Below are 14,695 nucleotides of genomic sequence, written 5' to 3' on the forward strand. Positions count from 1 at the left end.
TGTATCCTAGGTTTTCTGAGGAAAGAACACCAGTTCTTTTCAAAGTTTGAGGAAACTTGGGTATTTTTTACTCGTATACTGTACAGTGGGTCTGCATCTTGCGTGTCTGCAGGTATCTGGCACAATATATTAACAAAGGAGATAAAGAGTTCATAAATGTGCATATATAGGAAATTAAAGTGAAATTTGAAAAAAATTCTTGGGGCTGCAATTACAGTCTAGCGTTTCAGTAATCTTAACAGTTTATCGCTTCAATAAACTGCACAGTTGACAGAAGAGGATTTTGTCATTTCATGAAGCCATTGAGATCTCACGTATGTCAAATCACGTTGGTAATCATGATACAGCTAAAAAAGATCAATAATAAACTTACTCGATTGAAGTTAATAATAACATAAATCATGGCATCATTGGAGAAACTAATCTCGTGCCTTGACATGTCCATGTTTTCTAAGCAAGTCCCAGCCCCTACGGCATAAGATTTGTCTTTGGTGGGCGTTGTTTAAAATTCACCACATGTTCCCTACCAGTCCCCATGGGCAGCTACATGAAGCACATAATCCTGTTTGTGTCTCCGCTTATTTTCTTATCTTCAGTGTCTTGTAACAACGTTTAAGTCTATAAATAAATTTACCAAATAAAAAGTATAGCCAAAATGCAAGAACCACTGTCAAAGTAAGTTTGTAAATGTAGCTTTCGGGAAGCTAGCTGCTTGTACCCAAGCCTCCGGGGGCCAAGTGAACTGTGCAATGTAGTGCATTTGTTTTCAAGGACAGTAAAGTGTCACAAAAATTAAATATATTTTTATGAAAACACTGCAGATTTGTGCATATGTTATATGCTGGCATACCCTTGAGATGAATCAATACAAAGTAAGATTTCCTATTTCCACTTAGACAGCCGCCCAGGACAGAATTTGAACTCTTGGCTATTACACTGCATGACAGCATCACTAACCAAGGTGCCAACACGCTGTGCTAAACTGTTGTTACATTCCAAAATTCACTAGGTTACTGAACTTGTTTAATCCATTTTCAGGGATCTGGGGACTTGGAGACTTTCCTGACAGAATCAACCCTAGACAGGGCAGCAGTCGTTCCCAGGACAGACACGTTTGCATTTATATACACGCTAGTAGACTCAATTACAGTGGCAAGAAAGTGTAGTTCGATTTAGCAAGATTAACTAGACTGAATGATCTATTACACAAACCAGCATCAATCCATTTGATATTTCTTGTGTCCCTTATCACCACACCTAGCTTTAAATATAGTCATCTGCTGCTCAACATCGTGACTTTGTATCCTTAATGTCTTATACTCACCCACTCTATAGATCATTTCGTCCTCAATAGGATTTTCTTTTTTCTTTCCTGAACTGTACATGCTGGAGGGCCTTCGGACAGCTTTCTGACGAACATGACCACCACCACTGGGTGACTTGACACGCCGTTTAACATCATCTGGAGACTGTGGTACTTCAGACGCTTTCACGCAGCGTAAGCGAAAAGGACTACCACGTATGGGCTGATCATAGAGCAGCAATGAAAGGGTGAACTCACCCTCTGATTTAAGTGTATAGACAATTTCATAGGTGCCATTCTTGTTGTCCACCACTTCTGCTTCAGTATAGAAACCATTAGGTCCTGTAATTTCAGCACGGATAATGGCATTGCCCATTTTAACCAGTTCGCCATCTTTATCCTTTGTCGTGATTGTGACGGTTGTCTGATGTCCTACAAGGGCATGTCTCAGTCCATCTCCTGTTGCCACACTAGTGTGGCCTACAGAGCTGGTGGTCAGAAGCACACCAAGGTTTTGAATGGATCGTCGAAGTCCCTCTGTCTCCAGGAGGCAGTCAAGGTGGTCATTCTCATGTGGTCTTTCAGGGAAGTCCTGCCGGGCCAAAGCATTGACCCTCTCACTCATCTGTTTGCGCACAAGCAGTACTTCAGTAGCACTGCCATGGCTAAGGGCTTGCTCTGTAAAGCGGCAGCTGCTTTGGATATTTTCTTGGCCTTGCAGGAGAGATGTCAATTGGGTATGCAAAACCTAAAAGAAAAAAATTTAGAGACATAGTATTTGTAAACATGTCACTGAAATGACAAAAAGTGAATCCAAACAAACTTTTTCCTATGGCATCTGCCATGCTAAAGACTAGCTCAAAACACATTGCACATAAATCACAATTTTTTACACATTTCTCCCTTTGGTAGAGTATCTGTCATGTTCAAAAAGGATAAACGCTAAGTCATTTTTAAGTACTTGTAATATCAGGAGGCAGAGATTAATAGATATGTTTATTAAAGGGTTTCCAGATCCAGTGCATACTTAAAGTTTTCAGACCCCTTCACTTTTTACATATTCTGTTATGGTGTAGCCTTGTGCTAAAACTGTTTGAATTTTTTTTTCTCATCAAATAACACTCCATACCCTAGAACAGTGGTGTCGAACTCCAGGCCTGGTGGGCCGCAGTGGCTGGAGGTTTTCATTCTAACCCTTTTCCTAATCAGTGACCAGTTTTCACTGCTAATTAACTTCTTTTTCTTTCATTTTTATAGCCATATTTTTAAGGATTCAGTCCTCTGAATTGAATTGCTTTTTCATTAATTGACAGTAAAACAGAAATGAGATGTGAAACGAGCCAATAGATGACCAGCTAAACTGGGATTTCAAACTCCTACAAATTTCTTAATGAGAAACCCATTCTCCGTGTTAAATAAAACCATTATTTAATTCAATGGCTTGTTGCTGCTTTCATTCTACCACAGCAGACATTTCCAAAACTCTTGATTTTTTCTTTATTTTCAGATATTGTGCGATGGGCACAGGTGAGCTGGTTGTGTGGCAGCTTGTTTTGCATCTCATTATTGTTTGGCTGCCATTTAATGAAAAAGAGACAACTAAGGGGCCTGAGTCAAGTTAATTAAAACGTAAGGCAAAAGAAGTTAATTAGCAGCCAAAACTGGTCATTAATGAAGAAAGATCGTTAGAATGAAAACCTGCAGCCACAGCGGCCCTCCAGGACCAGAGTTCGACATCCGTGCCCTAGAATGATAATACTGCAATATCACATTGGTACTCACATTCTTGGCTAAGATCCTTGAAATTTGGCTCAGGTGCATCCCATTCTATTGCCTATTGTTGAGATGTTTCTACACCTTATTTTGGAGTAGACATTTTAACTTATTGTACATGATTATTATGGGGAGGCAGCATTAAGAAGAAAGACACCTCACGCCTGGACAAACTGGTGAGGAAGGCAGGCTCTATTGTTGGCATGGAGCTGGACAGTTTAACATCTGTGGCAGAGCGAAGGGCGCTCAGCAGGCTCCTATCAATTATGGAGAATCCACTGCATCCACTAAATAGTATCATCTCCAGACAGAAGAGCAGCTTCAGCAACAGACTGCTGTCACTGTCCTGCTCCACTGACAGATTGAGGAGATCGTTCCTCCCCCAAACTATGCGACTCTTCAATTCCACCCGGGGGGGGGGGGGGGTAAACGTTAACATTTAACATTATACAAAGTTATTGTCTGTTTTTCACCTGCATTATTATTATTATCAATCTTTAATTTAATATTATTTATTGTATCAGTATACTGCTGCTGGTTAATGTCAATTTCCCATTGGGATTAATAAAGTATCTATCTATCTATCTATCTATGATTAGAAATGGAAAACAACTGTCCATAGAGGGTCCCACAGTTGAGCAAAAACCAATCCATGAGGTCAAAGTAATTGCCTGCAGATCTTGAAGACAGGAATGTGTCAAGGCCCAGATCTCAGGAAGGCTACAAAAAATTTTCTGCAGTACTGAAAGTTCTCAAGAGCAAAGTGGCCTCCATAATTTTTAAATGGAATAAGTTTGGAGAAACCACCATTCTTCCTAGGGCTGAGCAACCTAGGGAGACATGGCAACTGAGGTGACCAAGAACCCGATGGTCACTCTGGATGAGCTCAAGAGAACCTGTGTGGAGATGGGAGAAACGAAGGACAACCTGCTCTGCAGCACTCCACTAATCTGCGCTTTATGGTTTGCAAAAAGGCAACTAAATGACTCTGAGGCTGAGAAAAAGAAGATTCTCTGGTGTGATGAAGCCAAGACTGAACTGTTTGGCTTAAATTCTATGCATTATGTCCTGACAAAACCAGGCACTCCTCATCATCTGTGCATCTGTGCAATACCATTCCAACAGTGAAGAATGGTGGCGGCAATATCACGCATGCGGTGGAGTTGTTTTTCAGTGACAGGGATCAGGAGACTAATACAGTAAAAGGAAAGCTGAAATTAAGTAAAACATAGAGATATCCTTAATAAAAACCTCTGAACCTCAGACGGGGCCAAAAATTCACCTTCCAACAAGACAATGACCCTAAGCAGAAAGCAAAGAGAACAAAGGAGTGGCTTACGGCCAACTTTGTGAATGTTCTTGAACCTCACAATAACTGTCCACTGACAGTCTCCATCCAAACTGAAAGAGCTTAAGGGGATTTTCAGAGACGAAAAGCAGATAATCTCCAAATCCAGGTGTGCAAAGCTTGTCACATCAGAACCAAGAAGACTTCAGGCTATAATTGCTGTCAAAAGGGCTTTGACTAAATACTGAGTTAAGAGTCTGAAAACCTGTGTCAATGTGATACTTGAAGTTTTTTTTATTTTTAATAAATTTGCAAATGTTTCTAAATTCCTGCTTTTGGTTTGTTATTCTGGAGTATTGAGTGCTGTTTAAAAAGGGAAAAAATGAATGAAAATGATTTTAGCATAAGGCTACAGTAAAACAAAATGTGAAGAAAGTGAAAGGGTCTGAATGCTTTCTGAAGACCCTGTAGTTGATGTTGTTGCACAAGTCATTCGATTACTCACTGAAGGGCTAAACACTAAACCTGAGGTCAGAAACTGAAAGTCAAAAGCAAAGTCTTTTCCTTACAAAGCTTACAGGTTTGGGCACTAGTCTCTTCCTTTAATTTCATAAATGTTTCAGCACTAGTTATTTTATTAAGTATTCCTTCAATTTCTTAAAGTTTAGACACAGTTTAATGCTCTTGGCCAGCTTTTATTATAAAACCATCACAACATAACGCATTGTCTAGCGTGTGCATAATATGTCTAGTAGCAGACAGTATCCACAACTCCAAAGTGGCAGCACACATGAAAATAAGCATACAAAATGGCAGGAGCTATTAAAACCACGTACATATAATTATAACAAGTTGATGTCATCAAATTAACAATACAAAAGTTGAATGATGTGCAATAAACGTTTGAAGCAACAATCAAAATACAGTCAAACTGCAGTTAATCCGTATTGGGGACTGAATCTGTGTGTACAGATGTGATGTACAGCAAGAAAAGACAGCAACATATAAATAAAAAGGTGTAACTTTAGTGAATAAATTCAAAAACTGAGAAATACACAAAAAAATAAAGGAGGATAATATCTGAAGAACAGCACAAGAAGCATTCACACTTTCTAATTATATCATAGAAGTTACTATTAAATATTCTTGCAATGCCTCGCACTTCACCTCCAGCTAAGCCTCTAGTTTACTTCGAACAGGACACCATAAATGGTGATAGGCACCTGCAACATCACTTGAAGTTCATCTGAAAAAAGGACAAGCAAATTCGGGAGTATGCAGAGATATGACAGAAGTGGGAAAAGGCGGTAGACAGAGTCTAGCAAACAAGGGCGAGTTTGAACAATTAGTTCAGAATCATAATACAAACACAAGGGGTAACCAGCTAGACGTGAGACCAAACATGTCAAATTATCTCTTTATTTATTTGTTTGGATCCAATGGAGTTATTTGAGTTTAAATATGAGGGTATGTGGTTTGCATTAAGTAGGTATGCCTGCATATCACAAGGTGCATAATAAATGTCTGCTCCTCTTAACAAGGAAATTATTATCAGATTTAACTAATTTGCATGGTGACATATATTAATTGGTTTTGGCTGAACCTAACAGATCATTCATAAAAGTCTGATGTAGAGGAAGAGGATGTAAGTATTTTCTTTAACCTAAAGAATTTAGACATAATCACACTATTTAGCCTTTTGACCAGTGTCAGGTAATTAGCAGTCTGTGTGCGTTTCCTAAACGCTTTACTTTGGCTGCCTTCTGGAGGCAGAGGCACTTCAATAATCCGTTCAAAATCTTATGTGCTTCTGACCACCAGCTCTTGTGTGTCACTAGTGTGGCCACAGGAGATGGACTGAGACGTGTCCTTGTAGGGCATCAGACTGCCGTCACAATCACGACAAATGAATAGTATAGATAGACGGGTAGAGTACAGGTGCATGGTAGAGGCAATCTATAAAACTACATCCAGTCTAGAGGCAAAATATTGGCATCACTGAGTAAAGTGAGATTCTGGCCTAAATGAATGCACGCCAAGTCATTTCCAATTAAAGCAAAGGTAAGAGCTCAAATTCAAAAATATTCTAGGTGTTCACACATATTTTACCTTCTGTTTGGCACTGAAGATGTTCTCTAGATCGTTTATGAGGGTGTTCTTGCGATCATGTAACACTCGTTCCAACTCTTCAAAGGTACTGTTGATTTCCATAACTGCCTCATTCTTTCGTTCTGCCAACTGTTTGGATATCTTGTTCACAAGTTCTATGGCAGCGGTCAGCTGAGGCAATCTGTGGAATGATTTAAGATTCAGTTTTTAATAACCTGTAACTTTCATAATGAACAGTATACAAATTACTTATGTACAGTTTATGCTTTGATATAAATATCCCTTCAACAATTTTCACTCCTAAATACAATGAAAAAGTTATGATACACCACAAGTGATGTCTTCATATTTCTTTATGCTGAATATTTTGAGTTAGACATGAAAACTTTATATGAGGAATACATGAGTGACATTCTTCAGCAAATGCAAGAATAAGCAAATAGTCAGGAAAAAAAAATCTACCCAGGTCAGTGCAGCGTTTAGCACTCCTGCCTCACAGATCCAGCTTCTTGTGTTTAGCTACCATGGCCAGCCATTGTCTGTGTGGAGCTGGCATATTTTTTCCTGTGTCTATATGGGTTTTCTCCCGGTTTTCAGATTTTCACCTCACGGCAATAAAGTTAGATTGATTAGCAATTTAAAAGTAGCAGCCTGAGTGTGTGCAGGCACGACAATAGTGCAGCATCTTGCTCTGTTACCCCATGACTTTATTCTGAAATAAAATAATTAGGGAATTTTATGCTACAGTCCTCAATCCATTATCTAACCTACTTAATCCATTTCAGGCTCCCGGGAGCCTAGCTATGACTCTAGTCCATCAGATGAAATATTCATGCTAAAATGTTAATCTAGTGTCAGTGGCACAGTGGATAAGGCTTTCGACTTCAAACCCTGAGGTTGTGGGTTTGAATTCCACCCCTGACACTGTGTGACCCTGAGCAAGCCACTTCACCCACTTGTGCTTCAATTGGAAAAAAGAAATGTAACCAATTGTATCTCAAATATTGTAAGTTGCTTTAAATAAATAAATGTAAACATGCACAACCTCATGAAAATTATAAATCTCTTGTGGCGGGCGGCCAAGTCCCATGCCTGGCCAGGTTGCCCCTTCCACATATGTTCCGGGGGAGCAACCATGGGCATCTCACTACCTCCCCCGGGACGCTTGGTGGCAGCCTCCCTGGCTGACAATGGTGCCTTAGTTTCCCACAGGGTTTCATGGGAGATGGAGTTCTCCACAACCCTGTGGGGATCTGGGATGGCCGCCAGGGGGTGCTGCAAATGAAGGACGCAGCGGGTATAATTTACGACCATGCGAATAGCGGCAGTAGCCAATGGGGTGCATGGATTACTGAAGACAGGGGTGTCCTGGACAGGAAAAAAGAGATATGATCACAATATGAAATGGAAATAGAAAGATCAGTGAACCTCAAGGAAGAAGTAAAGCTCAATGGTTAGCAAGAACTGTTTTTAGGTGTTGAATACAGCCACTATTAAATGCATACTGCTCTGCTCCATTGACTTCCAGCTCCCAGTATTAGTGCTGAAAAATGACCCCCTCTATATCACCCGCGTCCACTCTATAAACTGCAAGGGACAAATGGCTGTTTTATGCCAAAAAATCTCATGAGATTTTTAGAAATCATGGTCAAGCACCAATTCACACTACATGATAACATTGGTAGTTATATACATGATTGAACTGTATAAGCACATTTGGTTCAAATGTCATGTCACAACCTGGATACTGACTGTACATGTACACGGACCCAACAGACATTTTTACAGATTCAAAAAAAAGATGACCACAGGCTCCCCAAAATGTCAACAAAGAAAACAACTGCATTCCTGACTCTTGCCATACTATGTTCTTAAAGTACAAAGAAAAGAAACAGGCATAACTGGAAATGCAGATTAAGAAGCAGACATTACAGTTTGTCTATTTTACAGAAAAAAATTAAACGTACATAGTCTATGTAATTTACCATTGTTTGTATTTTGTTCCAAGTTCTCTCAGTAAAGGTTTCCTAAGATGTTTTTGCTGTTGACCATTTAGTTGTATGCGTGTTGCTATATGATATTTAGATTTTCAAAATCAAAAATGTGAAAATGAGTCTGACGACGGCAATACCCAATGTACTATATACTGCGATTGCTGCACATATAGGGTACTTGCTAGAGTATCTGAAGCTGATTTCCCCAATTTGCACAAAAACTTGATGTTTGCACGTTGTTCAAACTGCAATGACTATGCACACGTCTAACTGAAATGGTAATTAAAACAATACTACATGCCAAAACCAATCCAGACCTGTTATAATTGTTCTACAGACGTGCTGTGCTCTCTTCCACAACAATGTGTGCATAATCTGATCTCCCACTCTCCCGTTATATCACAATTCCGGGAACTTTTTGACTGCCCCTCATATGTTGCCTCCTTAAGAGCTCAAGGGTAAATATTATCTAGTACTGGAGATTTTTTTTGATTTCACCCTATTTAATCTGAGCAACACTTCTCTCTCTGCAATTTCCATATCAATCAGAACCTCCTTAGTAGTCTCGTTTACCACTGGGAGGTTATCCACTTTCCACTTGTGAAGACCTCAGAAAAATGCAAGCTTAGCTTGTCTGCTATTTCATTGTCTGTATCTTTTAATTCCCCTTTTCTATTCCTGATGCCCTTCACCTCCTCCTTGACTGATCTTTTACTACTAAACTACTGAAAGAATCTCTTTGGTTCGTCTTTCACCTTATCTGTTATATTCCTCTCCAACTGTCTTTTAGCCTCCCTGATATCCTTCTTAGTGGTTGCCCCCTTGTTCTCATACACTCTGAGATTCACATTCTACGATTCACTTTGGAGTTATTAGGCTGATTTGCCTTAGACCGCTGTTTATACATTGTGTATAATATACAATACACTGTGTGTTTGGTTCTATGTTTCTGAAAGGTCATTTATAGCTTTTATTTTTACCTGGAATACATTAAACACAGGTTTCCCAATGAATCCAATTTATTGGTGTCAGCACGTGTAAAATTTGATGTACTCCACACAAAACATGTACTATAAGTCTGATGTTTTTTGACATTTCAAGAAAAAATGTTCAAAAAGTTACAGTGCTACCACTGTAAACCGTATTGTTAACCATATGTCTCTTTAATATTAGTTTCTAGAGATTAATGAATCTACTGGTCAGGAAAACAAGCCTCTATGGCCTGTCACTCTTCAGCAAGTCAATCTAGGTCTTCCACTTCTACAAGAACTTGGGGGTCCACATCAATGACAGGGTGGACTGGTCTTGGAACACAATGGAACTGTATAAGAAAGGCCAGAGTAGGCTCTTTTTTCTTAGATGACTGTGTTCCTTTAATGTGGATAGTGACAGCAGGTTTAAAGAAGGTGAATACACTGACAGCAATAATTTACAACATGGCAAATAAATACTTTGGTACCAAGTGAGCAAGAGGAATAGTGTTCTGGGGAAAGTAAAAAGTAGGAGAGAGAGAGAGAGACCCCCTAAGAAGAGAGACCTGAATATACAATTTTAAGATAGCAGGGAATAGGAGAGTTAATGATAGGCCTGAGGCAGCAGCTCTGCAGAATGAGCAGAGTGAAGAATATAAGAAAGGAGAAGAGAGAAAGGGAGAGAAAGAGGCCACTGTTTCTCAAGGATCCATTAAGGTTTACTAAAATTCCTGCAGCGGAAAACAGGTCAGGACGACTGTCGTATCCAAGGTAAAAAGTGGAGATATACATTACAGAGACCTACTGTATGTGGAAATTCACAGGAAGGAAGATTTAGCAAAAAATCTAAGGGGTAGCAAAGTAGAAACAGCAAAGAAGCAACTGAACATCAGTGAGCCATCCTGGAAAGAAGACAAACTTTTTGTTTAAAAAAGACAAAGTGGATTCCATTATAAGGTATGTAGGATTTACGTAAAAACAAAGGGTGTAAAGGCTGTAAATACCTGCTTTAGACATAATAGAAAGCCTGGACATACTGGAAGCTGTTGTGGAAAAGGAGATGGTAGCAAAATTGGATGTCCTCATGAAAAATTCCCTCCATCCCGTCCAGGAGGTCCAGGAGGTGCTCTCTTGGAGCACTTATAGCCACAGGCTCATTCCACCAAAGTGTATTAAGAAGCGCTTTTGGGGGTCTTTTCTACCCACTCCTATCAGGTAATTCAGTGCTTCTTCCTGACTTATTCTTTAAGTCTTCTTGGATTTTTGCAACATATTGATTGATTGATTGATTGATTGATTGATTGGCTGGCTGTATTATGTGTCATGTGAGTCTGTATCCTTGCTTTTATTTCTCTGTCTAATCTAAATGGAAGCTGGTCAAAAGGCAATTTTATACAAATATTTCAAATACATTTCTTCAAACACAGAATTTGGCAAGCAGTGCAGTCTCAACTTGATATTATTTTAGAGAAGCCGTGCCAAGAAGGAACTGTTAAACTGTTTTGAGCTGGATGACCTGCTCTCATTAAATTTGATGCTCTTTTTATGTTATAAAACAGTAACTGTCCTGAATCTCCAGCATGGCAGAAAGCTAACAATCTAATGCTCTATATCAGCTTTAGCTAATATATCTTCTGCCGGCTTGTATTGTGATGACTTGAATGCATAGGTCAAAATAGAGTGCCCTACAGCTGTGTTCAGCTCATGCATTTTTCATTTCATTGCCCAGCCTCTGTAGTTATTTATTATTGACAATTTAACTAAATACTGAGCTAATCTTCAAGGCATTATTATCACAGTGAATCATAGATGGCCTAGGTAGTCTTAAATAAAAGATTGAGTTGCCTTTGCCTTTTGAGAATACCTGGACTACTGATAACTTTCCATTTCTAAGAGGTATAAACTGTTCAGAGATTGGATCTGTTTTGGTATCTGATCCTTTCAAGACATTCTCCAAGGAAGCAGATTTCCTCCTGTTTTCAGCCCCATCTCAGGCCTTTTTCAATTTCCTCCCTACTCAGATGTATGGGAACTGCATGACACTTGACCTTTTGGACTTTCTGTATTCTAAAGGATTTCCGGGCAGAGATCTCAATATACCTTTGTTGGCTTTTGATTGTTCTGTAGAAAGTAGTCGCTCTACTCCTACTCACAGTCATAAAGGACAAGTTAAAATGCATTAAGTGATGAAAAATTCTACAGTCAGCTTTACATTCAGGCAAAAAGTGTAGCAGGTTTTCGTCTGACATGGATTGGCATCCCATCTAGTCATATTGTGATCTTGTACTCTCCTGACGTAACTAGGTTCAGCTTACATTACTCTATTCCCAGTATGTGTTCAGTCCAATAAAATGTCATGCAGAGCCACAGTTTGTTCTGGCAGCACAGGGTATAAGGCAAGTAGCAGCCCTGGAAAAGGTGCCAGTCTTACTGCAGGGCAGACTCACATGCACTCATTCTTGCAGTGCCAATTTGGAGTCCCTAATCAACTTAACCTGCTCTTAACCTTCAATTGCCTCGAGTACATTAGATGAATTAATGACTGGTACTTATTTAAAGATGAGCACTTCACTTCTGAAGTGGGGTAGAATTATTGTAGGCAGATCAGCAAATTAAAACAAAAGATACCAGCAAAAATTAAGGATATTTAAGGTATGATAGGGAAAACAAGCCCATGTAAATGTATTACATTTACTATAACTGTTTACACTTCAAAATAATATTTCTCCATATGTTTTTACTCAGGACTGCATGGTGGTGCCATGATTATCTTTGCTGCTTCACATATGCACTAAGTTGTTTATGAACCCCACATCTAATCGTTCTTTATAAAGATTCTGTGTGACGATGCGTGTTCTGTTCAGGCTCCCAACGTCCTTATGGGAGCCCTGAACCCAACACTGTCAGTAATGTCACTGAGATGAGCTGACAAATGGGGACAAATCTCACATGAAGCCAGGGGATATATTCAAAAAGTGATAAAGTGCTTTTATTAAAAAAAATCAAAACAAAAAGTGCAACAGTGCAGTGTCCAAAGTTCAATAAATACTGTATTCCTTAAAACAAGTGTCCAGTGGGAATAAAAAACATTCAATAAATAAACCACGGAAGGACACCTCTGCTCAACCCACTCGCTAGTTTTCAGTGGGGCGAACAAGCCCACAGAGCACATCAGCCAAACGCTCCTTCGCGGGGCCCCAGCTCATGGTGTCTCCACTTTCCAGGTGGCCAGATCATCCTGCCAAGCTGACATTCATTCACTTTTAACCTCCTTTCCATCCATCCATCCATCCATCCATTTCTCTACATTCCATTTCCCCCCTTTCTCTGGTGTTAACCCGTATATATACATGCCTACCTCCGTGTGCCTCCGTGGGCGCAGCGCCTTAATCACACACTGCAGGAAGCCAATGAGGCAATTTAGAATGACCGCACCCACACATGCAGGTGCGTCTCGCTCCAATTACCTCATTAACTCCCCGCGGTCGTGCGATCGCTCCCATGGAGAACAGCACGGCTATATGGATTTAAAAACCCGGCCTTTTTTTGCGGAAGCCACGGACCCGCTATACCACATTCTGCACATTGCCCCTGTATGTGTGCAGAGCATATTCCGGTGGAAGGCTGATTGCTGATTGAAAATTGGCCCTGTTGCTATGTGTGAGCAGGCCCTGCAATGGAGTGCCACCCTGCCCAAGGATGATGCTTGTCCTTCACTTGGGAAGGCACCGGACCCCCATGACAATGAGGTGTGAAAGTGTGTGTGAGTGTAGATGTTTGTTTTTATGTCACAGTGTTTAGTGGTGCTGCATCATGGATCCAGCATTCTGGGCCCAAAACACACAGCCAATGTCTCTGGAGTTTGCACTCTCTTACATTGCCTGCCTGGGTACTACAGTTTTAATCCCAAAGACATGAATGTTAATGTTCAGTTCTGAATTATCCCCATTACATTTTTTTTTAGCTCTACAATAATTTGTGATTTCTTTTCCAACAACGTCTTCCTAGAAAATCTCAGCCCATCCGGAGAGACTTGTTACATTTCACCCATTGCTACAGTGGTGTTCCTCTCTCCATGCCAAAAATGATGTCAACACAAACAATATTTCAAAAGGGGTTTATTTATTTTTCATAAACTAAACACAGAAAGATGGAACAAAAACAAAAGCCCTGCTTTTCCTGTAGTTGTCCTGACTCGCCAAACTGACCACCTTTTCAGTACCACTAAACCACTCCTCCATCTCACATCCTATCTCTCTCTTTCTTTTTTATGACCTGTGACAGTGTGGGTACTGCTCCATACTCCCTCTTCCAGTTTTGGGAGCCTCTTGAACCCAACACCACCAATAGTCATGACCGGGATGAGCTGGACAAATGAGGACACCATATGATACAAAGGGAAGATGCAAGTGTCCAAAGTGCAGTACTCCAAAGTTAATAAATAAATAATCTAGAAAAACTTGAAAAAGTGGCGGTTAAAATAATCCAATAAATATTCATTAAAACAAGGTTAAAATCAAAGGGATGGAAGCTGTCCCATTTTTAAAAACCCGGGGCCTTCCTTTTAGCTGGTGGCTCCCTTGCTTATCCCAGATGGGCCTTGCAGCAGAGGAGTCACCCTATCAGCAGGTGCAGCTGACCTTCACCAGGTCCGGTTGTCTTCTGTCACTTGGCTATGTACAGGCTCCCTCGCTGGACCAAGACTTGGGTCCCTAACAGCCAGGGCACTCATGCTGGGGCTCTCCCTCCCATGCCTTCTCGACCACTGCTGCCTTCCTTGGCATTACGCGGCAAGCCGTTCACCTTCCTGGTTGCTCCTGCTCCTCACAACTGCTCAGCGGGAGCAACCACTTCCAACTTCTCCCCACCGAATATCGACCACACACTCCTGATCAGGGGCCCTTCTCCCAGCTGCCTGCCTTCATTCATATGAGCCTGCTGCCCTCAGCTCACTCACTCATTCACTCACTCACTCCCTCATCGCCTCCTTCCATCTCCTGGCCACTCTCTTTTTTCTCCCTTTAACCTCCGTCAATCTTTTCTTTTTCTCCTCCCTCACACTCGTGCTTCTCTGTTTTAAAATGGGGACGTGACACAGGTGTGGTGATTAGCAGCTCCTGGAATCAATTATGACCACGGGCGATTCCGGACCGCCCAGATTGTACCCGGGAACCCCCTTAAAGCCGTGAGTGTGGCAATTATTTATTTAAAATGGTGCCGATTAGCCACGGACCTCATTTTACCACATGACCCTATA

The 14,695-nt window shown here is 40.6% G+C and overlaps 1 protein-coding gene across 2 annotated transcripts in view; it reads right to left on the minus strand.

Moving 5' to 3' along the window:
• The window catches only part of LOC114650710 (tripartite motif-containing protein 3-like), a 126,207-nt gene that overhangs the window by 69,899 nt on the left and 41,613 nt on the right, over positions 1–14,695 (minus strand). For both annotated transcript variants that reach the window (XM_028800518.2, XM_051926750.1), the window contains exons 5-6: positions 6,474–6,654; positions 1,325–2,051 (exon numbers count right to left, since the gene is read on the minus strand). In XM_028800518.2, coding sequence (XP_028656351.2) covers positions 1,325–2,051; positions 6,474–6,654 — 908 coding nt within the window. The remainder of the gene's footprint in view (positions 1–1,324; positions 2,052–6,473; positions 6,655–14,695) is intronic.

This window comes from Erpetoichthys calabaricus, chromosome 4 (assembly GCF_900747795.2).
Source record: "Erpetoichthys calabaricus chromosome 4, fErpCal1.3, whole genome shotgun sequence".
NCBI classification, from domain to species: domain Eukaryota; kingdom Metazoa; phylum Chordata; class Cladistia; order Polypteriformes; family Polypteridae; genus Erpetoichthys; species Erpetoichthys calabaricus.